Raw genomic sequence first — 24,095 nt, forward strand, 5'->3', positions numbered from 1 at the left:
TCTGTCGTCAAACGATCGGGCAGCTCTTATTTTTGCGGTGAACACTTTAAGTTCGTCGCGGTCGATATCCCTGAGGAAGTCTGCCGCATAGGCAAGATTCTCGGCATAACTTGTCTCAGGGTACGAGGTGGGAGGAGGCAGCGCCTTCGCCACCCGTTTTGGTGGGGGAGGGGGAGGTGCCACCTTGGCTGGTGGGGGAGGAGGGGGGGCCGCTTTTGTCCGGGGGACCGGGAGGGTCTCCGGTTTCGGCGGGGGGGGGTCCCCTGCTGCTCCACGCATTTACAGAGGGGAGGGGGGCAGGAACAAGGTTCTGCCTGGGGGGAGGTGGGGGCCTCTTTGGCCTTGGTGCACCTCGCCTCTTTTGCTTGGGCTTGGGGGCGCATCTGCACCCCCTGTAATTGGCCGGATGGCCAGAAGACTTGCAGAGAACGCAGCTGGGAGGTTCAGTCTCCTCAGCTGGGCTTTTGCGGGTGCAATCGGCTGTGCCGTGGTCGCCTATAGGCACTTGACACAGCGCGGTCTGGCGCTGCAGTTTTTGGCTGAGTGCCCGTACAGTTGGCAACAGTGGCACTGGCCGGGCATTGCCCTTTTCTGAAGGGGCTCAACTCGTATGCCAACGAGGTGGCACACGGATTTAATATTAAATATGGCTTTCGCCTCGGGGGTGAGGGGGAGGGTTACAAGTACCATATTGTACTTGTATTTTTTAATCGGGTGGTACATTCTGTGTACCGCTTGGACGGGGAACCCCTGGTTAAGGAGGTCGTCCTTTACAAGACTGGGATCGATTTCTTTGTCGATCCCCTTTATAACGGCGCGTAGGACGCGCTCTTCCTCGAGAGCATAGGTGTGGTATCCTATTTTGCTCTCTTGGAGAAACTTGAACAGTCTACGGTGGTCCGCAGGAGTGGCCACCTGCATTACAATGCCGTTGGGGGTGGAGTGGGCAGACGAGAAGCTGATACGCTTCTCGTTTATTGCCGCAATAATTTCATTCCATTTTGCCTTCTCCTGTATAATAAGCGGAGGAGGCAATTTGGGGGGCTACGACGCAACGTCGACCGGCCTATTTATACGTCTAAGCTTCACTCCCGCCATGCGCTAGCGCAGAGGGAGAAGACCCCGCCCACTTATCCCGGTGCGCCTTATTTCTATCGCGCGGAGATACCATTTCAGCGTATACCTATCTCTTTCCTACCCATTGCTATGGCACTGTGCATTACACAATACACATTACATACACAATAATTATTCAATACATATGCAGTACAACAATTTCAATGCCATGATATTATATTCTTAATCTACGTAACATAATATCGTGACTCACAGATCAGAGTCTTAGATTAATATACAAATTGAATATAATTCAGATGTGTACTAATTAATCATCTTTTTTTTTTTATGAAATAAGGGGGCAAACGAGCAAACGGGTCACCTGATGGAAAGCAACTTCCGTCGCCCATGGACACTCGCAGCATCAGAAGAGCTGCAGGTGCGTTGCCGGCCTTTGAAGAGGGAATAGGGTAATAGGGGAGGGTAGGGATGGGAAGGGAAGGGAATAGGGGAGGGTAGGAAAGGGAATAGGGTAGGGGATTGGGCCTCCGGTAAACTCACTCACTCGGCGAAACACAGCGCAAGCGCTGTTTCACGCCGGTTTTCTGTGAGAACGTGGTATTTCTCCGGTCGAGCCGGCCCATTCGTGCCGAAGCATGGCTCTCCCACGTATCTACACATTATCCGTATTTTTGCCCTCTAATTCCAAATGTACGAATTACATAATACATGGCAAGAAATACTCATTGTAACAACTATCACGGGAATTAATACCCAAGAATACATAACGTTTAATTATACTCAAAACCTATAGCTAGATACTAAAACACATTTAATAATTCGTATCTAACCCCAAAAGTGTCCCATATCACATACGATAGTCTAGTCTTTATTTATTTGTAGTTTACACATATTCCGATACACATAATCAAATAAATAAATCTACTGTAGACAATAGACTAAGCATCTGCTAGCTTTCTTAAATTCCATTATCACGCTCGTTTTTCAGATATTGCCGAACGTCTGTTCCTAAATATTCTTTATATTTTATTGTTATGACAAAGACAATGCTTTATTACTTTTTAAGAGAAACAGCTTTACTCGTTACTAATTTTTAAGGAACACAATAATAACGTATTTTAACTAACGAACCTAATACAGTCAAAGGGACCGAACATGTGGCGATTTCACTTTAACAATATTTTTCCGCCGCCCTTTTTCTCGTTGTGTCCACAAAAGTATTCCAATGAACCGTAACTTACTTACCGACTTCTAAAATGTATGAAGATTGAGTACATATAATAATAAATAGTTTAGGCTTAGTCCAATCGTAAAACTCAGCCAAGTGTGAGTTGGACTCGGGCAACTCGAAGGGTTCCGTGCCATTATAGAGCAAAAATAGGCTAAAATAGTTTTTTTTTTGTATGGGATTATTTATCTATTTTATTTTAATTTTATTATTAATTATAAAAGTATAAAAATAATTGAGTATTTTGTGAACATTTCAAGTGCCTAGCTGTTGCCATTATTGATCTAGCAAAAAAGGGCAAAAAATCTGGTTTTACGGTCGGATCTTAGGATATTAGTAAGGTCACAGAATATATATTAGTAGGTAATGTAAAACACGTTATAAATGTACATTCATTAACTATACAAAAATCATCAAAAACTAGCTGTACTACGGAACCCTATATTGCGCGTGGCCCGACACGCACTTGGCCGGTTTTTTTTCGTGTCCATCCCAAAACATTTTCATTTCAACAATCATTTTCCGATTTCGGGGTCCATTTGTGAAATATGAAGTTCTAAAGTGGAAAAATACGTTAAAGTCCAGTGCACCACCCCCCCCCCCCCCCCCTCCCCATTCTACTGTGGATGTGTCTAATGGAAATGTTAAAATATTCACGGGAGTAGCAAAGATGCTGAATTTGAAAGGAAAACACTCACGGCTAAGAAGACTTTACAAGTTATTTAGTTAGTCGATGACATAAACAAAATGTATGAAAAGTATTTTTTCGTTAAAATTCCTTTAAATGTTACTGAGATGGTGAAAAGTTATTATCAAAAACTAGCGTTACTACGGAACCCTATATTGCGCGTGGCCCGATACGCACTTGGCCGGTTTTTTTTAGTTATCTTGATCTCTATTACGTATATTGTACGCAGTCAGTGGTGGATAATTTTATCTAAGTGTATATAACTACCACAAAAGTTAACTGTACCTGGGTGTATTTAAAAAAAATACACATTATTTTGATGTGATTTATTTATGACTATGAGAAGTACCAATAATAGGGTCATGATTGACGGTGCGTGCAGCGTGGCATAATAACTTTATGGTGATGATGATGACAATTGATGAAATTGATATATTGGCATATTATTATGCTTAAATTAGTTGTTTAAATGCTGAAATCCCTGAACATCTATCTATGAGGATTGAAAAATTCTGTACAGCACCTTCGGAACCAAGGTATACATTTTTGCAGAATGTTACTTTTGGTAGTACATAATATGTTTGAAATCCTTCAGAAAAAGTCAAAATCACTACTGCAGTAAATACCCCTGTACATGTTTCCTTACAAATTTTAAGGAGTTGCCTCGATTCATCGTGGATCACATCATCAGATCACAACTTTTGTGAACGTGGTACCAAATTTCAACTATGTCCTATACAACAACAGCTGAAGTAGCTTAAAAATCGGTCTACAAATAGTGGAGTTATCCGCGAACAGACATAACTAAATAAAGAACATACTATCGAATTGAGAACCCTCCTCTTTTTTTGGAAGTCGGTTCAAAATAAAAAGACGATTCTCTTCACAAATTTGTTTCTTTTATAATCATTTTTTGCTACGGAATCAGTTAAATATTTGGTATGAGTTTATTATAAAATTAATATAAGAACTTACCACATCGGTAAGTTCTTATATTCAAAACAGAAACTCAAAAAATCAAATTAGCTTGAAAATAATAATTTTAATAGATACCAAGTGTCATATCGCACAAAACAGTAGTAAGGAAATGCGCGAGAGCGCGCACGCTGGTTGCCTAAGCGACAGTGGAACTACGACTGATCGAAAAAACCGTTACTATCCACCATATTAGGTATGATTTACAGCGGGGACAAGCGACAACGCGTCAAGTGTTTGTTTGGGCTAACCACATTTAAAATTAAATAATTATTTAAGCAATTGGTATCCAAGTAACAAAATTTATAGATAAAATGGCAGGTAAAAGGTTACCAAGCGCCACATATTGTCTTAGTTTCGGTGAGTAAAATTTACTATATCAAATTTTTGATATGATTACGGTTTGTTAAAAAATACTTAACGACAGAAAAAATATCTCAAGAGTTTGTAAAAGAGTCCGAAATACCATAAATAAATAAATATATTATAGGTAAAACGTCCCAAGTACCTAATTGATACCATCAGCGGAAAGGCAGAAATTACTAACTGTAGTCTGAATTAAAAGCGAGTAAAGCCAAAAATTACCAAGTAAAAAAAGAAACATGTAGATATTACCAAATGCCTACTTTTAAAAAAGGTGTCAAAAAGTTGTCGCTTGGTCGCCGAAAATAAGAAAAATACCCGTTTCCACGGAGTTCCTAAGCGACATCAAAAGTGCTCGTAGAGACATGGGACTAAGACCAATCGATAGAGAAAAATACGCTGATTCCGAATACATAAATAACTCATTTTGACCCCTAGTGTCGCTTGGTAACTTTTGCCTTTCCACCGTCGATATATTTATTTTATGTAGCTGTTTAGGATTGTCTATATATTTTGTCTACTATGTGATGTTTCCAATATGGCAGACAAACACAGGCAGTCCGGTAATCACGTAAAAATTGCGATCAACTCCTCTAGCAATAATCGCGTGAGCGATTGCTGTTTTTTTTTTTATGAAATAAGGGGGCAAACGAGCAAACGGGTCACCTGATGGAAAGCAACTTCCGTCGCCCATGGATACTCGCAGCATCAGAAGAGCTGCAAGTGCGTTGCTGACCTTTTAAGAGGGAATAGGGTAATAGGGGAGGTTAGGGAAGTGAAAGGGAATAGTTGAGGGTAGGGAAGGGAATAGTGAACTCGGCGAACTCGGCGAAACACAGCGCAAGCGCTGTTTCACGCCGGTTTTCTGTGAGAACGTGGTATTTATCCGGTCGAGCCGGCCCATTCGTGCCGAAGCATGGCTCTCCACGTATAAAATGTCATGAATGGTGTCATGAATGTCACAAACAATGGTGTCATGTATAGTGATCGATTGCAATCGTATTGTTTTGGCTGATACGTGATACGACATTGCGATATTGGAGCAATTATAGCGCAATAATTGCTATCGCATTGCTCTCATATTGGCGGTATATCGACGGGTGCAAAGTAAAAAGAGTCATCTACAAAACAGCAACTTTTCAGGAGAGCGCATAATAGGAAAAAATGCTCACATTTTGTCAATTTCCGATCAAATTTATTGAAATTTTCATCATTGTTTCATTATTTATTAATGAATCCACATGTATATTTAATTTCTTCTAATTATGTTTAATTTACGAGATATTGTAGTTGTCTGCATCTACATTGCGCTTGAAAATATGACAACTGAGTTAACTACCACTTGGTCGTTTCTACGTGGGAATTAAAAATTATATTTATTGAAGTATTTTTACCGATTACTAGTACGATTATCAGTAACTACGTAAAGTGTAACACTTTATATTATTAAAATTATTATTAAAAGTAAGTTATATTATTAAAATATGTAGTTAAACGTTTTACATCTTAAACACACCAAGTTCAGAACATAATTGCGTAGATATCTTTTTCTACGTTGTCGATTCGGTGCAAGGTACACGATTTAGAAGGAAGTTAAAATATGAAATACTAGCTTTTGCTCGCAGCTTCGCTCGCGTGGAATTTGAAAATCGCGTAAATTGCAAATATTCCCGTAAGCTCCCTTAGAAACATGATGTTTTTCCAAGACCAAAAGTAGCCTATGTTACTTTTCATCCTTTCAATTAAGTTTATGCCAAAAAACAATACGATTTGTTTCTTCGTTAGAGCGTGAAGGAAGGACAAACAAACAAATAAATAAATAAACATACTTTCCCATTTATAATATTAGTATGGATATACTTAGGAATCATTCATTTACTTTCGTAAAAATCGTATTTTCTCACAACAAAAATGAAATTCTGTGTCAATACTTTAATTATTTTAAACTAATTTAAAAATTATTCAGTATCATTATCAGTACAGGAACTATGTTGTAAATTATTATAATTTAGGCAGAGGCTTATTAAGTCTTTGTACTTGGCACTTGTAAGCATGATGGGTTCATTATAACATCATAAGCATCGCCGGACGTTTTACACCATCGGAGGGGTGCATACGATTCTTCAGAACACAAAATGAAATTTTATTTCAACGATTTCTCAATTGCTTCTCGTGATCACAGAGATCCCAAAACCGGTCAAAGATAAGTTAATAGAAAAACTTCGCGAGAACTTGCAAATGCCGGGATATGATGTTACGCAGGTTGCAATTTACCATTTCTGGACTGATGTAATTGTTTACCTAAATTTTGTCGTAATTTACGTCTCGTATCAATACACGTGTCTTTATTTCTCAATCGCCTTTTATTTAGATCAATATTTAACTGACGTCTTTTTCTACCGTTTAACGAGGAAGGCGTAGAACATTCACTTGATGCCTCCACTGCCGAAGAAGCATCAATGGTGTTGTCTATAGAAGATTTAAAGTTTGAGAGGGACAATATACTCGATGGCCTGTTTGAGTTAATAAACTCAAGCAGGTCATAGATTATATGAGATCAAAGTATCTGTTTAATAAAAAAGAATATATAATATTTTGATCTAATACTGATAATGGACGCGGCGGACTTGAAATGATGAACTGTATTCTGAGGGTGTTGGCGTATTTGTTAATTTGCTGAGATCGACAAATTTTCAAAATCATTTTATATTTCAGACTGAGAGTGAACTGGTGTGACTGGCCTAGAGTATTCAGATCATGGGGACTTATCTTACAAAGTTAACTTATATTCATTTGTCTTCATCGGTGACACATCAAGGTTTTCTATAAGATGTTCAATAATTTCATCGGGCAACACAGTATTTTGCTCTATAAATCTATCACTTATGTTCTGGAAACTTTCAACTTCTTTAAAAAGTCGTTTTGGACTTTCTGAACATGAAAAAACAGTAAAAAATAACAGTAACAAATTAGAAGTCAATTAATATAGCTAACAATAAGAATTAACATAAATAGGTACTCATAAACATAATAAACAATACTAATTTGCAAAAGTAAATTGAGACATCTAAATCACAATCGCAACGTAGAAAAAGCTATATGGCAGATAGCCGCTTATGCCGCATAACATGACCCCCGCGCGTCCCGCGTATAGACGACCAGCGGTAGTTATCCGCATCTACATCGTGCAATTTCACAAAACAAGAGTAGATGTCTTCTTTTACGTGACAAAAGTACCAAAAATAAGGTGATATTTGAATTTTTGTTTTTGGTATGTTGTAGAACATGATATTTTAAGCTAGTTTCTACAAAAAAACGAAAAACGCAAAATTGCAGATGACTTTTTTTACTTTGCACCCGTCGATATGTTTATTTTTTTCTATGAGGCAGACCTTGTAGCTGTATTATAACCAATATCAAAAATATTTTAAAGAATAAATCAAGACATTTACAAGAATAATTATCTCTCAGATAAATTAGTGTTATAAGTTTATCTACTTTTAATTTTTGTGTTGATTTCCATTTCCAGGTGTAATCGCAGTATGTTTGCCAACCGAATTTCCTACTATCTCAACATAAAAGGTCCCTCTATGACTATTGACATGTCGTGTTGCTCCTCATCTGGAGCCTTGCAAATGGCCTATGACTCTATCGTGCGGGGGGAGTGTGAGGGGGCCATTGTCGGTGGCTGCAACTTGTGCTTACATCCACAGACGTCCATCCACTATGGAAGGTTGGTTAAACCATGATACAATTTAAGTTTATAAAGTTAAAAAGTTTGTTTGAACGCTCTTACCTCCGAAAATGATGGTTTGAATTTGAATAGATAACATTTTTGGGTCGGATAGTCTATTGACAAGGAAGCGACCGGAGGGGTTAGTGCGAGTTTTATTCGATCATACGCATCGAGCACGTTAACGCGAATTTATATGGAATCAAAGCAGCGCCATCTACTGGCTAACGTGGATACTGCATTGATCCCATACAAATTCGCGTAAACGTGCTCGATGCGTCGGATCGAATAAAACTCGCACTAACCCCTCTGTACCATTAGGAGCGAAAACTGAGCAGAAAATGGGAAAAAAAACGGGAAAATTATTCATATTTGTTTGATGTTGTATTGTACAATATAGGGCGATGGTTTTTTTAAATACAGTAATTAAAACAACATATTTTATTTTTCAGGGTTATAGACCTTTGTAGAGATGGAAAAACAAAATCATTCGATGCACATGCTGATGGTTGTTGCAAATCGGAAGCTATAAACATTGTGTTTCTCCAAAAAGCGAAAGATGCGCTGAGGTTAGAATCTGACTTACATTGAGTAGAGAGGTTAGAATTCTTTGGTTAGAATCTGACTGACTTGACATAACTCGAATATCGTAGATCCGCCATCTGCATAGTTATAAATCGCATTCAGAGCATGACTTTTGACTCGGAAGTCGTGGGTTCGATTCCCGCGTTGGAAACATGTTATATTTTCCAAGTTTGGCTAGGACACCTGATTGTCTGATAAGTAAGATGATCCATGCGTCAGATGGGCATGTAAAAAGTCGGTCCTGTGCCTGACCTCTCGCCAGTCGTGTCGGTCTTCCGTCCCACTGGGTCATGAGAGTAAAAGAATAGATAATGCTCTTGTGTACTGCGCATACACTTGGGCACTATAAAATTTGCCATGAGCCATGCTTCGGCACGAATGGGCCGGCTCGACCGGATAAATACCACGTTCTCACAGAAAACCGGCGTGAAACAGCGCTTGCGCTGTGTTTCGCCGAGTGAGTGAGTTTACCGGAGGCCCAATCCCCTACCCTATTCCCTTTCCTACCCTCCCCTATTCCCTTCCCTACCCTCCCCTATTACCCTAATCCCTCTTAAAAGGCCGGCAACGCACATGCAGCTCTTCTGATGCTGCGGGTGTCCATGGGCGACGGAAGTTGCTTTCCATCAGGTGACCCGTTTGCTCGTTAGCCCCCTTATTTCATAAAAAAAAAAAATTACTCCTGCGTTGTCGGCTTAGTTTCATTGAAACCGGGCACCGTCGCCAAAACCAGTGTGGGAGTTATTATTAGTTATAAATCATTTTCTTTCTAATAGTTTGTATGACGAAAGTTTTACTCAACAGCAAAAAAAACATTTTTTCAGAATTTATGCCCGTATCGTTCATGCAAAAAGTGGCTTTATACCACTTCCGGAATCCGATATTGGTGCAGAGTGGGGTTTCAATCGCAACCCATCAGATGTAACAGGATTCTTGGAAACATTCTACAAGGAAGCCAATGTAGAACCGAGAGAAGTACAATTTGTAGAAGCATTTGGCGCTGGTGACTATTTTCATTTTGGCATATTTTGTTAACGTCTTCTTTTTATTGCATGTCTTTGATTTGTTTCGCCGATAGTGCTTTACTGGTGGTGCTTTATTAGGCACTAACAATAATATAACCTACAAAGTACAATAACAAAATTAAGCAATACGAGTATAATATGATGATTGATGTTAAATTATATTGTTATATTTTGTGTGAGTCATACCTTTTATTCTTCTGTTTTGCAAGAAGTTTTTTAATAAATCAAGAGTTGCACGATCGGAAAGCATACGTCCATAATCTATGCAAGTGATTAATTGCAAAATTGTATGCTTGTAGAAATGAAAACAATTTAAAAGCTTACCATGTAGCTGTTCTGTACTAGTATTGCAATAGCAGTGGTATGGTAATTTGCTTTAATAATAATTGTTGAAATTTTCTATTAATCTGTTGAAATTTTCTACAGGTGGTCGGGAAAGTGATAAGACAGAATTGATGTCGATCGATGAATTCTTCTGCAAAAACAGAAGCAAACCGTTAATGGTTGGAAGCGTAATGTCCAATGTTGGCTACACTGAGTCTGCTTCAGGATTGACATCAGTTACTAAGGTAGTATTCTGTTCTTCTTTGTGTAAAGAAATTAATATTTAATTGCTGAACAAAATTACCTTGAAAGCAGCTTAAAATACTAGTTTTTAGTTCAGTTGTATATAATTATTTTGTCCGCGTAGCCCAAAAAAAAAAATGCATGGAATTCACATAAGTCATCGCACCACGAGCACCACATCACTTAAGGCGACGCCTTGATAATTTGGCTGTAGCGATATCGATTTTTCTCAGCAATGACTAAAGCTTGGTACTACTAATCTATATTCTGTGCTAAAGCTAAGAAATTAAAGTTCATTGTCAGTATTCATCATGTCTTTGTCTTTGAATTACCCATAGCATAACACGATTGGTCAACTTTTATAACACAGAATATTATCAATCAAAAATACCTCTTTAAAAAAGGGATTCCTATTTTGCCATGTTAATCGCTTTAATGGATTCATAAACTACCGTCAATTTCACCTCAGAAACCGAGTTTACCGAAATTAGTAACGCGATAATTATATAATAATAATAATATTATGTAAATCCATTTATTGTTTATTTCTAACAATTCTAAGGCCAGGTTCACACGGCATTCTCCTGCACGTTTCCTGCACGTTTTTTTTGCAGTATACGTTTTAACAAATAAATAGTGGCGCATACAATGTATATGTCCTATATACATTGTATGCGCCACCACACCATTCACACGTCTATTATACTGCAACCATCGCCATCGCCAAACGAATACTAAAATCGTGCAGGATAATATCGTGTGAACCTGACCTAACTTGACCTAGTATGTCTGACTAAATTAATCCACTTATGATGCAATTTTATTAATTAGGTCCTTCTAGGCTACCAGCAGGGCAAAATGGCTGCAAATCTCCACTACAATGCTCCACGAGACGACATAGCAGCAATAAAAGAACGGCGGATAGAAATATTGACAGACCACAAGGAATTTATCCCCACATATACCGCAATCAATAATATATCTTTGTCTGGAGTTTTCTCCCATATTCTTCTTCACGGATATAACAAGAAGAAAGTAAGACGTGTTATTAACTACATATTATTATCAGTGCCGTAAATAGCCTTTTTTGCGCCCTGTTCGAGCTCCTATATAAGTGCACGTTTGCTTTTTAACCGACTTCCGAAAAGGAGGAGGTTATATGTTCGGCTGTGGATATTTTTTTACTACTTTGGGAAACATCTCTGGGGCGCAGCGGGAACTTATCTGGAGCAATTCGAAAAATAAGTATCTGTCTGGTCTGGCCATTCTTGCGCCCCCCAGAATCTACGCCCTGTGCCTGGGCACCGGTGGCACCGCCCTACTTACGGCACTGATTATTATAGTCATAACATAATATTATTACACTACTAACGCATCTGAAGTCTAGAGGCACTTGACTGGATGTTCATGGGGTTTGTGTTAAATTCACATGAGATCATTAACTCTATGATCTCACTCATTAAATCTGACAAGATCGGTGCATCGGATAGGTATGCCAGTCATAATTGCCGACTTGAAACAGTAAGGCAAAATAAAGAGTATTTTAAAATAAGAGTATTTAAGAGGAATTATAAAATATCTTTGACATAGCTCTGTTTTTCCCACTATTTTCGTAGATACTTGTATTAGACGTACATGTACTATAATTACTGCCACTAGGGAATGTTATTATTCGACAAATTTACTATTCGAATAATTCGAATATTATTCGAATAATTAAAAAATATTGAAAAATGCTGAAAACTCTGAATAAAAGTAACAAAAAGCTTCGTACAACCATGTAAAACCTATTTTGTTAATACTATAAAGTAAGCAATTCTTATTTTTACTTTTATCAACATAAATCTTTATAAATGACATAGTTAATTTTTATTATGAAACACTTTAAAAATGTGTATTTTAAGGTTACAGCTGGGCAATAAAAGAAAGGCTGTAAAGTGTAAACCGTTTTCGATCGTAGCACCTTTTACTTTTCTTATGTGTTTATGCTTAAGTCTTGCTAGGCAGCAGTTGAGATTAAATAATAATATGATATTAGACATTATGATATCTGTTCATTAATACTAAGCCAGCTTACCCGTCTTTTTGATATTTTCGATTCACGTTCACCTAGTTCACCTAATCGGCTTCACCTGTGTTAATGTGGCTCGAAATTATAAAAAAGGGCTACTAGAAAACCAACCCCACAACAAAAACAAAATTGCAACGAAGCCCTGGGGGAGGGTGAAACAATCCTAGAGCTGGTGAATTTAGTAACTTGAAGTTTGATAACTCCAATAACATGATATTAAGGAGTCATCGACATTTTTTGATACTGTACTAACTGTTTCAATTATCAGTCGAGGACTGCCGTGGTAAAGCTATTGCATAGCAAATTTTTATCAAATTGTCGAATCATAGATCACATCGCGAGATTCAAGCCAGAAAGGCGTATAAAAAAATTATCTTTTGTATTTTAACTACGTATTTTAAAAATCTCAATGTTGCACTTACATTTATTACTTTCTTAAAAAACGAGTTTGTTTTATATACACCCTTCTGGCGTAATGAACATGAACAACAATGAACTAAAAACATGGTCAACGGCGACGATGAATGGTCGTATACTCATTAGTTAGACTAAAAACAGATTTATATATATTATTAAAGATGTAGAATATTCATAAATAATATTATTTTTCTGAAATAAACTTAATTATGTTCTTATTCCATGTTAATTTTATGTTTAATAGCATTTTAAACAAAAATAAAAAATATTTTTAGTATTCGAATTATTCGAAAAATAATTTGGCGAATATTCGAATAATAAAATCGTCGAATATTCGAATAAAACGAGTATTCGAATATTCGAATAACATACCCTAACTGCCACCTACCGATTAATAACCACAACATGAAAAGAGCTCACGTAGTAAGTTCTTTGAGCAGCCGTATATTATCATAGTTTCATTACTGGTAGTCCGTTGTATTGAAGCAAGATGGCTCTTCTTTATTCCTGCACCAACTTAAATTTTTAATGGATTATAAGCATCGATGATTTATTTTTATTTTCAACCTCCAGGATGTCACACGATATAAAGCCTTATTTCCACGTCTCGTGCTCAGTTCGGGAAGAGACGAAACTTCGATTAAGAAGATATTTGACAACCTCAAAAGCAAACCTATTGACCCAGAAGAACATGCTCTACTTCATCATTTTTATCAGAAGAAAATTGTCGGACATTTAGGGCGTGGATTCCTCATACTTGGTTAGTCTTCTAACACAATATAAACACCCATCTAAATCTACGCTGCTTATATTGCCCAAGCTGCATAATAGCTTGCTGCATAAAAGCTAACAGCTTGAGCTATAATTGGGGCGTCGATAGGTTCCGTAAAATTCCGGGCGTCATGTAAACTCATAATATTTTTTTTCATCCAGATACAAATGAAAATAATGAAACAGTAAAATTGCACGAAGAGTCCACTTATTTTGACCAGGGGAAACGTCCTCTGTGGTTCGTGTACAGTGGAATGGGCTCGCAGTGGGTCGGGATGGGGAAAGACCTCATGCGTATACCAGTCTTTGCTGCTGCCATCGAAAGGTATGTAAATTAGTTAATAGATGTTCGTCTTATAAAATAATAATGTCGTAGTCCTAAATACAATGCTAGTAATTTTAATTCATTCCGTTCTGCCCTAGTAGACAAGTGGCTAACGTGTATCGTAAGCGCTAACAAAATGTATACGAGTTAACATAATAATAAGTCATCGCTTCAATTTAATCTTATATTCAATTCAATTCAATACTAATGTCAAATCCCATACATTTTGTGGCGTTGGCTTTAACGTTTACGATAATCATTTGCCGCTTGTCTAGGCCCTCTGATTTACATTAGGTATTCACTGCTTAACTAATAAATTTAGCTCTATCATTTGTAAATTTCAATTTTTTTTATACATTTGTTGTAACTTGCAACCAAATCTTAATATATTTTAATTTATTAATTCCTAAAATTTTAGATGTGATCGTGTACTTGCACCAAGAGGAATCAACATTGTTGATATTATTACATCAGACGATAAGAAGATGTTTGATAATATTTTGCACTCATTCGTCGGCATAAACGCCATACAAATAGCTCTTACAGATGTGTTGCGATCAATAGGCATTGTTCCAGACATGATAATTGGTAGGTAATTATGAAAACCTATTTAGAATGGACCGTATCCAACGAAGGGCCGCCATAGTTTGAAAAATTGTTCACTGCCGTATTGTTTCAAAAAGCTTGGACCCCTTGGAATTACGCCGAGATGTAATTTCACTCTGCATCCTCTATCGGTTGTATCACGGGGAGTGCTCTGAGGAATTGTTTAGAATCATACCTCCTGCCACTTTTTGCCATCGCCCCATGCGAAAAATATACTATTCTCATCAACTTTCTGCCGCGCACTGTAAAACTGTGGAACGAACTATCACCAGCAGTATTTCCGAACCTATACGACCTGCAAACCTTCAAGAAGAGAGCGTATTTCCTCTTAAAAGGCCGGCAACGCACCTGCAGCTCTTCTGATGTTGTGGGTGTCCACGGGCGGCGGTAGTTGCTTTCCAACAGGTGACCCGTTTGCTCGTTTGCCCCCTTATTTCGTAAAAAAAAAGAATTATAACGATACTCCTATCTGTAATTTCCAAGTCGACTCAAAATAGGACGAGATTAATATGCAGTATGCTTTTTTTCGAAGTAAACTCTTAGCATTATCTAAAGAATCCGCGATCGAGGGATTTTAGCATAGTAGTCAATTTTAATTTTATAATCTCAAACAAAGCATTATTATAAATTTACCTTTTCATTAGGTAATTAATTATACAATATTTTAGGTCACAGTATGGGAGAATACTGCTGTGCCTACGCGGATGGATGTTTCTCGACCGAAGAAACTATTCTCTGTGCCTACAGTCGAGGTCTTTTTTCTCTTCAGACACCGTTTATTCGTGGATCTATGGCCGCCGTTGGGCTTGGATTTAAAGAGGTAGACTTGTAATTTTAAACATTGTTTCATTTTCCATCATAGCTCGTAATGCATAGAAAATTATAGTAATTACATTTTAAGTCATGGAACTTCAAGCGATACGTTCTAATCAAGTTAGAGGGTACCTACTTACAATTGTACAAAATTCATAAATTAAAAATATTTACATTTTTTTCAGATATCAAAAATTATTCCACCCGAAATAGTAGTTGCATGTCACAACTCTGCAGAATCCTGCACGATTTCTGGCCCAGCGGAGATCATGGAAAAATTTGTTTTCAGCCTAACAAGCCAAGGAATTTTCGCCAAAGAAGTAGCGTGTTCCAACATTGCATACCATTCCCGCTACGTTGCTGATGCGGGTAATTAGACATTTTTATTCTTAAATTTATTTCCGTGTTACTCTTTCCTAATAAAATATCAAGGAAGGACGATAATTGTTTATTAGTCAAAACAAAGAAATATGATATACATAACCATTAATCAGCACCGCGTCAGGCATAACCATTTTAGAGAGGAACTTTTTCTAAGGGTCAATTCAGACCGCAACGCGATGCGTAGCGTAGATGATTTTAAAATTTGTATGGATTTGACAGAGTTCAATTTGTGAGACGTCTTTCAAATCTGTCAATTCTGAAATGCATCTACGCGTCACGTTGCGGTCTAAATTGACCCAGGTAGCACAATTCTCGGACAGCTGCCTGCTCCGTATATACTTTGTCCGCACTGCAACAGGAAAATAAGGTCCACACTGTGCATTTTTATTTTTGTCAAGGGCATGCGTTATAGCGCATTCAACAGCGAACGTGAGGCATGCCCGCGACGCATGCCCTCTGACCATATTATCCAAAAAACAAAAATGACAATTTTGGCGTTGCATTCGTTGACGCATTCAATTATTGAATGGGCCAAAACAAAAGTTGAATGAAAGAAGATGACGAAAATTGAAGACGCGCATAACGTGGATATAGCTTATGACTTATTAGTAATAAAGAGAGCAAAGATGAGGATTGAGGTTCTACTTGAACATATAGTAGATCCTTTTAATGTAGGAATCTGACACTGCTTTATTCTTAAACGGAATTTATTATTTTCAGGACCAGCCCTGCTGAAGTATATGCAAGAGTTGATCCCGACGCCTCGCTTACGAAGTTCTCGTTGGCTGTCGACGTCGGTTCCGCAGGACAGATGGGATGAACCACTCGCCAAATACAGTTCAGCTGAATACCACCTCAACAATTTTTTGGTAAAGTACAAACTTTGTAGCGCATTCGATGTTTGATGATACCTTTTTAACAATAATTAGAAAACTTATCATCTGGTTTAACGGATAGAGCAGCATGAGTTTATTGAGTGTACCATTCATGCATTGTGAAGTTGGCAATGTATAAAACCGCAGAATATAGTACGTATTATATTATATAAATATAATATTGTTTAATATTTGAAATTCCCTTAGAGTCCAGTCCTGTTTGAGGAGACCTCGCATCTGATTCCACCTGACGCGGTGCTGATAGAAATTGCACCTCATGGACTATTGCAAGCGATTCTCAAGCGTTCCCTACCGTCAACGTGCAAACAAATTTCATTGACTCGGCGCGGTCACCCTGACAATTCACGATACTTATTGGAAGCTATTGGCCGGTACTATAGCTTTACTTTACTATTTATTAGAACTAGAGATCGCCCAATGGTTGAAATTCGACCTTAGTTTCAACGACATTAGGACTGCTACTTATATTTTGTAAAAAATATTGACTTCATCATAGTTTTTTTTCAATTCTTGTCTCTGGGACTCAGCTGATCTCAGACTGGCCGTTTAAGCATTGTCTAACAGTATCTAAAATTAAATAAAAAAAACAATGATCCATTTTCAATTTGTCAACTTGTTATCAACAGACTACAACTACCATAAATAGAAGAGTATAATTCGTATGTATAGGCTTGTCACTCAAAAATCTGTCATTTTTTCTAGTAGTAGTGCCGTAGTATGTGTAACGTTTTATGTTTTAAAAATATATATGATAAAAGCATAATTTTAAAATAATATTAGCTCGATGCACTCCTTCACCATATAAACTATAACTGTGCGAAATTTCATGCACCTACGTTTCCCTATTTTTCGTAAAAAGGGTTACAGAGTTTTTCTCTCACGTATTAATATATAGATAAAAAACTTAAGAGGTGTCGAGGGACACCCGAATGGAACGAAGTTATTTCTTATGTTCATAAAACCTGTATACATATTATACTCTCAAAAAATTATTAAAAAAATGCCATCTATTGATGCCCAGGAATACTAACCTTCCAATAAAATTAACTTCTTTACATTTCATCGTACTTTGCAACTTTTAGCACAATTGAAGGTGGACGACAAATAAATAATAACAATAAAATTTTGTCACCTTTCCATCAATCAAAAGATGCATATTTTATAATACTCTATGTTATATTTTTCAGGTTATACATCGAAGGATACGATCCAAAAATAGAAGCTCTTTACCCTCGAGTAGAGTTCCCAGTTTCCACATCAACACCAATGTTGTCACATTTAGTAGACTGGGTGTATCAAGAAGAATGGTAAATTTAATTGTTATGTTAATGCAAAAAAAAAATTGTGTAAAACCAAAATGAAAATAGACAAACCTTTTTTACATTTAGGTCTTTGGATAAGCCTAAAGCTGCTAATAAGAGGATAGCTGCAACATCACAGGACGTTATTTCTACGTACGACGAGGAACACAATTATTTAAAAGGACATATTATTAAAGGTACGACAAATAATCAAATTAATGGTTGCTTAGGCAATGGTGTTGGGAGTTACAAGTCGATGCTAGTCTATGTTGTGCATGTTCTAGTTTTTGGGTATATAAATGATAATACTGAACTTAATACTTAACTAGAAGTACTTACTCATCATAAAATAATATTTCTAATAATACTGACTGTCAAAGGTTAAAATGTTTATAACAAAGACCATACTAGTTCTTAACATGGGTGATAATATCATTATTTGTTTCAGGAAAAAATCTTTATCCGTTTTCTGCGGCTCTTGTTGCTGTATGGGACACATTAGCTGCGAGTTTAAACGTGAAGAAAAATAACTTATCAGTTCAGTTTGAAAACGTGTATTTCCATTCGCAACCTATACTAAACGTGAAACATCAGCTGAGCCCCTATGTTGCTATACAAAAAGGAACTGGACGCTTTGAGGTAAAAACAGATCCAAATCTTTGTAATGCAGAAGCATTATCAAACATCGATTTGGTTTTACATTTTAGCTTTAAGAGCTTAGGGTTATTGTAGGTCTGACAGTAAAATCGGTAGCTCTGACAGTAAATCTTTAATGTAAAACCAAATTTATGTTTGATAACTATCACAAGAAAAAAATGTAATATAACTAAATAACAATCATAAATATCTAATCATTGTGCTCACTACTAATTTTGACAGGTATTGAATGAAAATTCACTAATGATAACAGGAACCGTTATACCTGAAATCAGAAGTGATAGACTGCTGCCAAACACTTCTACTATCTCGGACACAAACGTCTGTACTGATGATATTTATGATATACTATACGGCAAAGAATATCAATACCTGTAAGTTGTATTAATTGTTGTAGGATGTATTATTGTTCATGAATATACAAATAATATTATGTTAATCTGAATTATTTCATGTTCTTTGAATAGTTGTGGTAAATATTTTAGAAATGTGATATAATTTTTGGGGTCCTCTTTGCCTTCCTATCTTAAGGAATTAAATTATAATTTCGTATGTGATAATTATTTTATTTTTATTTATTTATTTATGTAATATGTCCAGTTGCTTCAAATATTAAAATCATATTAACACTGTTAAGTTTATGCTGCTTTATATTTTTACGTTGAACATTTTTTCAGCAATGATTTCCGCAGTATACATAGCAGCAACGAATCTCTGACGGAGGCACTATTAGAATGGAAAGACAATTGGGTGACTTTCCTAGATGGAATTATTCAGCTCAATGTTTTAAGCAGAAAACATCATACTGTATCTAAGTTGAACCTTATTAGAAGGATTGTTATTGACGTTGACAAGCAACGCAATAGTATTGTTGGCAGTGATGATAGAGAAGTAGTCAATGCAAAAGTACTAGAATTACACGATGCCACCATGTAAGTAATTTTTAATGAATTTTTGATTTTTCTTAATTTAGTATGTAAAGTGAAAATTGTTCATCCTGACGATCCAAGTTAGATAACAAGACTGTATCTACTTTTAAATTTTATAGCTCATTGTTCAGTTATTATGTCAGGAAAATAAGAAAAATTAAACTTGTACTTATTGCTATCGTATACTTTGTATCATGCAAATGTATGGTAAGCATCGATATAATCTTTCAAACATCAGTCAACAACTAGAGTCATATTATATGAAATTTGAATGACACTGCTAATTTTACTTATCATTACTGAAAGTTAATTAAATATTTTTTCAGTTAATCAATATTGTCATTGAAGACCGCTTAAAGTATTAATTTTAAACTTTCCATATTTTTCAAATTATTTTTTTAGATGCGGTGGAGTTGTTATGGAAGGCCTAAAGTTTGTAGATCTTCCTTTGTCTAAACACTATAATGTTGAATTAAAAATATGCAAGTTCATACCGCTATTTTCCCCCAGAAAAATAAATGTAAGCACTTATTTATATTACAAGCATATTGTTACCAATCATAGTTAGAAGTAAAATGTGAGATGTAATGTACTAAGTTTTAAAATATTTTTAGGAAACGAAGAGTTTGTATATGTTCCTACAAATAGTAGCTGATAATGTAAAAAAAGAAAAGATAAATATAGTTGAAATTATCAATTCAAATACAAATTTAAAGTATTCCAATGTTCAACAAATAATCGATAAAATCCCAAGTGTAAAAGCAAATTACTTGCGATTAAGTTTAGATGAAAAATGTGAAGATAGAATTAAGAATGCAGATCTTATTTTGACTACCAATTTGTTTAATGATGAGAAGGTAAATATTATAAAAATAGAAGTAAAAACTACTTACGAAAATTATTACTTTAGTTGTTTACATTACTTTCGCATAAATAATAATTTCACAGATGTGGCAACAACTAAACAATAGTCTACGTCAGGATGAATTTATTATTCATAAACATAATCTAGGAGATATAGATACTCCTTTCTATACCGTAGTGAGTGGTCATAACATAGAAGATGGAAGAATGGAGCTAGCTGTCTGGAGAGCTACAAAGCCTGATCTTTCAAAAACATTGGTTTTACGGTCACCAAAATATTGTTCATCGCAAGTATGTTATTATCTTAATATATTTATAATCTTTGAAATGCAAAACACCAGACAATTTATTTTTATTGAAGGTAAAAACGAAGATATTAAACATATCTGTCATAATTATTATAATATTGATATTGCGATAATTGTAACAATTGGGACAAAATGTAAGTTTTAGACTAACCTTAACATTGTAGAATATTATAATTTATAATTATAATACCAAATGTAATTTAAAAAATCCACGAGTTGAACAGACAAAATTTTACAGGACGTACCGGGGGGAGAATATTTTGTACCTCTAGAAGACGAAAATGATGCTGAAAAAAGCGTTACACTAAAAATTAAACGAATTGGTGATATCGATTCATTGTGTTGGACTAATGAAGATTTACACAATGAAGAAATGGGCGTGGAAGTTCAGGTACTCTAGTTCAAATTCATTTTATAATGATGTGTTGATAAAATAAATAACTTATTTATTGTATTATGAATTAAGGTTCACTACGCTGGTGTCAACATTGTTTACGTCAACAAGCTCATCGGAACACAATTTCATGGAGAAGGAGACTCCATGAAGAGCGTTATTGATTTCAGTGGGCTTGCGAACAGGTCTGACAACATTTTTTTTATTTCCCTCCTAGTGTACACCATTATTCTCTATAGCTAAAGCATATTAAACCTTAATTTCTTCGCTTGGGAATGAAATACTTTAAGTTTTTCGCTTGTTTACTTGGAAAGTGTTCATTATAGTTCTAAATTTGTACTGTCATGGAAGTTGATTCATAGGCAGGTGGTGGACCTACGTAATTTGGTTACGTAACGCGTTAGCCAAACCTAGCCCATAGATCAAGACTTACACTTAATTATTGACATAACCAACCAAAAACCAAACACATTTAAATGTATGCTTATCATCTGCCAATGAATCAATTTCTTTAATAGTACATTATATCATTGCATAATTGTGTACTTCATGAAAGTTTTTTGTAATCCTCTAACATGAAAATAATTTATTGATCTGTATTAAATTTATAGTGGATCCAGGGTAATGGGTCTGTTACATGGTGATGTGTTATCGTCGAAAATAAATGTCAACCCAGAGCTCCTACTGCCAGTTCCAGAATACTGGAGCTTAGAAGATGCTGCGACAGTTCCACTCGCGTATTCAATGGCATTTTATATTTTGGTAATTCTCTATTTTCTTCTTTGTTTCTCACGGTTTCTATTAACCTTCAAGCGGTCGCGCGGCGTCGAATCGACTCCCCTTAATACATTTTCGTTGATATTATCGACATTTCTCGTTGAATCTGTATGATACATATGATACAGAGAGAATGATCTCTGAGTAGCTTTTCATAATTTATCTATCTACAAAATAAATAGCTTACACTTAGTCTCCGCACCCTTTTTGCAGCAAGGACCTCAATTGTTTTGGTCTCGGCGCCGGCGTCGAAAAGACTCCGGGCGCCTCTCTTATAATTTTATATGTAGTTTTTATATAATTGAGGCAAATTCTATATTTATTTATAAAACTAAGTCGTTGTTGACCGATAACACCGAGTGTTATTGCCAGATGAAGAAAAAATTGGAACTAGGATAAGAAAATTCCGATCACTTTTTCTGTCGCTGTTCACACAAGATAAGCTACTTTGGATCACCGGATTTTATAATTAAGTTTTTAATGTAAATACATTTAATTTTCTGGGTGAACTGTTTACTTTTAAAAAGATTAATAATTAAATTTATGAAATAATAAATAATGTTGAATGAAAAGTGTTCTGTTTCTCAAATTCACCTACGACGTCTTTTAGGTTACGCGCGACCACTGCCGTTACAAAATAGCGCGCGCCTGCTTGAAGGTTAAATTAACTCCAAAACTACAAATTAATAATATGAAATACGCAAACTTTTTTATAGAGACAAAAGTTCAATCGAGACGTGATTTTCGTTATGTACTAAGATGTATTCGTTATGTACTTTGTAGGTTTAAGTGATTTAGACTGATACCGAACTCAAAGTAAAGCGCATGTGATGAAAAATGCCAAGATTTTGGCACCAATTTGGCATAGTTTATGCGCTAAGAACTACGTAGGCCGTAGCTTATAGTCTACGGCGTAGACACTCTACGCCCTACGGCGTAGATACTCTACGGCGTAGAGCCTATCTAAGTGGTCTACGAAATATTCGTAGACCCCAAAGAATTTCGTTTTCTTTTTTCATAAACCATTTTGTTATTGTAATTTATACTGAAATTAATCTTCTTTTCCTTTGCATGTTTTTTGGCTTATTTAAAAAAAATACATTTATATATTTTTAGGCTATTAAGGCACGTGTTAACTCGAAACACGTACTTTGCGTCCAAGGAGCTGCTGGTGCACTTGGCCAAGCCATAATAAGTGTGGCTCTTGCCTTCGGATGTGAAGTATTTGCTACAGTGAGCAGTTATTCCAAGAAACAGTTTTTGAAAAAAGTATATCCTCAACTTAAAGGTCAGTAATAAAACATATTTTTTGGATTTTATTGCATAGTAGGTAATAATAAAGTGGTTTTTTATTTATTTATTGAAGTTAACAAACAGTAACCATAGTGCATAATTATAATCATTTATATAAAAATAAAAACTTAGTTACTACGGAACCAACACTAGTTAGTTTCTACTCTTATGATTTTACAAACCGGTTGATAGTAAGACTTTAGTTTTCATAGTGGTCGTTCAAAAATCGTGTCAATTTTGTAAATATATAAGTATTAATTGTAAGCTGCTTTATTACATAATTATTATGCTATAATAAGACGGCACAGCTTAAAAACAACACTTTGCCACGTGGCTACGGCTACATAGTATGGTGTAGAACAGGGGTCATCAATTAGACACTAAGGTAGCGAACTCACGGCGCGGTTTTTTCCCGCGTCCGCCGCGGTTGCAGGCCCGCAGCCTTCGTAGAATCTAGTTTTGTATGGAAAAAACAAAAGCAAAACTCACGCCGCGTTTTTCTCCCGCGGCGGACGCGGTTGTTTGCGGCTCCCGCTGCACTGGGGGGCGGCGATCGCCCGCAGCCTCGGCGGTTTGCGCCCGCGCGCTCTGCGATAGTTTAGCGGGCGACCGCAGTAGCCGTATAGGTCAGCTAACTAAAGCTGGCACGATCGACATACATTATCATTTATCGTACACAAACGATAATTTGTGCCTAAGTACGATGATACCATATTATTATTATCGTACGCAGATTGTACGATAACTTGTATCATATTTTTAAACATACTGTATAGTGAAATTGCATAAGTGTGAGTACCTACTGTGAACGTGCCAGCTTAAGTTAACTGACCTTTAGTAGGCGATCTTAAGAAACCACCCGTCTTGCGATTATCGCCCGCCGAGTCTGCGGGCCGCGCCCGCGGCGGTTGCGGGCCCGCACAAATCAGCGGTCTCGTGAGTTCTGAAATAAAACCGCTCATTTGCGCGGGCCCGCAGCCGCGGCGGGCGCGGGAAAAAACCGCACCGTGTGATCACTACCTAAGTTTCGCTCAGGGTCCATTTTAAG

The 24,095-nt window shown here is 36.4% G+C and overlaps 1 protein-coding gene and 1 long non-coding RNA gene across 2 annotated transcripts in view; one reads left to right on the forward strand and one right to left on the reverse strand.

Annotated features, from left to right (window-relative positions):
• The window catches only part of LOC121728375 (fatty acid synthase-like), a 52,042-nt gene that overhangs the window by 26,497 nt on the left and 1,450 nt on the right, over positions 1-24,095 (forward strand). The window contains exons 5-28 of the mRNA XM_042116547.1: positions 7,861-8,064; positions 8,517-8,633; positions 9,474-9,652; positions 10,101-10,243; positions 11,073-11,276; positions 13,303-13,489; positions 13,663-13,825; positions 14,244-14,413; positions 15,100-15,251; positions 15,430-15,613; positions 16,349-16,497; positions 16,711-16,895; positions 17,712-17,831; positions 17,913-18,022; positions 18,274-18,464; positions 18,705-18,856; positions 19,160-19,414; positions 19,814-19,931; positions 20,026-20,268; positions 20,360-20,566; positions 20,822-20,974; positions 21,050-21,162; positions 21,589-21,739; positions 22,871-23,042. Coding sequence (XP_041972481.1) covers positions 7,861-8,064; positions 8,517-8,633; positions 9,474-9,652; positions 10,101-10,243; positions 11,073-11,276; positions 13,303-13,489; positions 13,663-13,825; positions 14,244-14,413; positions 15,100-15,251; positions 15,430-15,613; positions 16,349-16,497; positions 16,711-16,895; positions 17,712-17,831; positions 17,913-18,022; positions 18,274-18,464; positions 18,705-18,856; positions 19,160-19,414; positions 19,814-19,931; positions 20,026-20,268; positions 20,360-20,566; positions 20,822-20,974; positions 21,050-21,162; positions 21,589-21,739; positions 22,871-23,042 — 4,022 coding nt within the window. The remainder of the gene's footprint in view (positions 1-7,860; positions 8,065-8,516; positions 8,634-9,473; positions 9,653-10,100; positions 10,244-11,072; positions 11,277-13,302; positions 13,490-13,662; positions 13,826-14,243; positions 14,414-15,099; positions 15,252-15,429; positions 15,614-16,348; positions 16,498-16,710; positions 16,896-17,711; positions 17,832-17,912; positions 18,023-18,273; positions 18,465-18,704; positions 18,857-19,159; positions 19,415-19,813; positions 19,932-20,025; positions 20,269-20,359; positions 20,567-20,821; positions 20,975-21,049; positions 21,163-21,588; positions 21,740-22,870; positions 23,043-24,095) is intronic.
• LOC121728391 lies at positions 1,986-23,866 on the reverse strand. The gene is made up of 3 exons (XR_006035795.1): positions 23,813-23,866; positions 20,731-20,734; positions 1,986-1,998 (listed from the first exon to the last, which is right to left on the reverse strand). It is a non-coding gene; the product is annotated as an uncharacterized LOC121728391 (long non-coding RNA).

This window comes from Aricia agestis, chromosome 6 (assembly GCF_905147365.1).
Source record: "Aricia agestis chromosome 6, ilAriAges1.1, whole genome shotgun sequence".
Classification (NCBI taxonomy): Eukaryota; Metazoa; Arthropoda; class Insecta; order Lepidoptera; family Lycaenidae; genus Aricia; species Aricia agestis.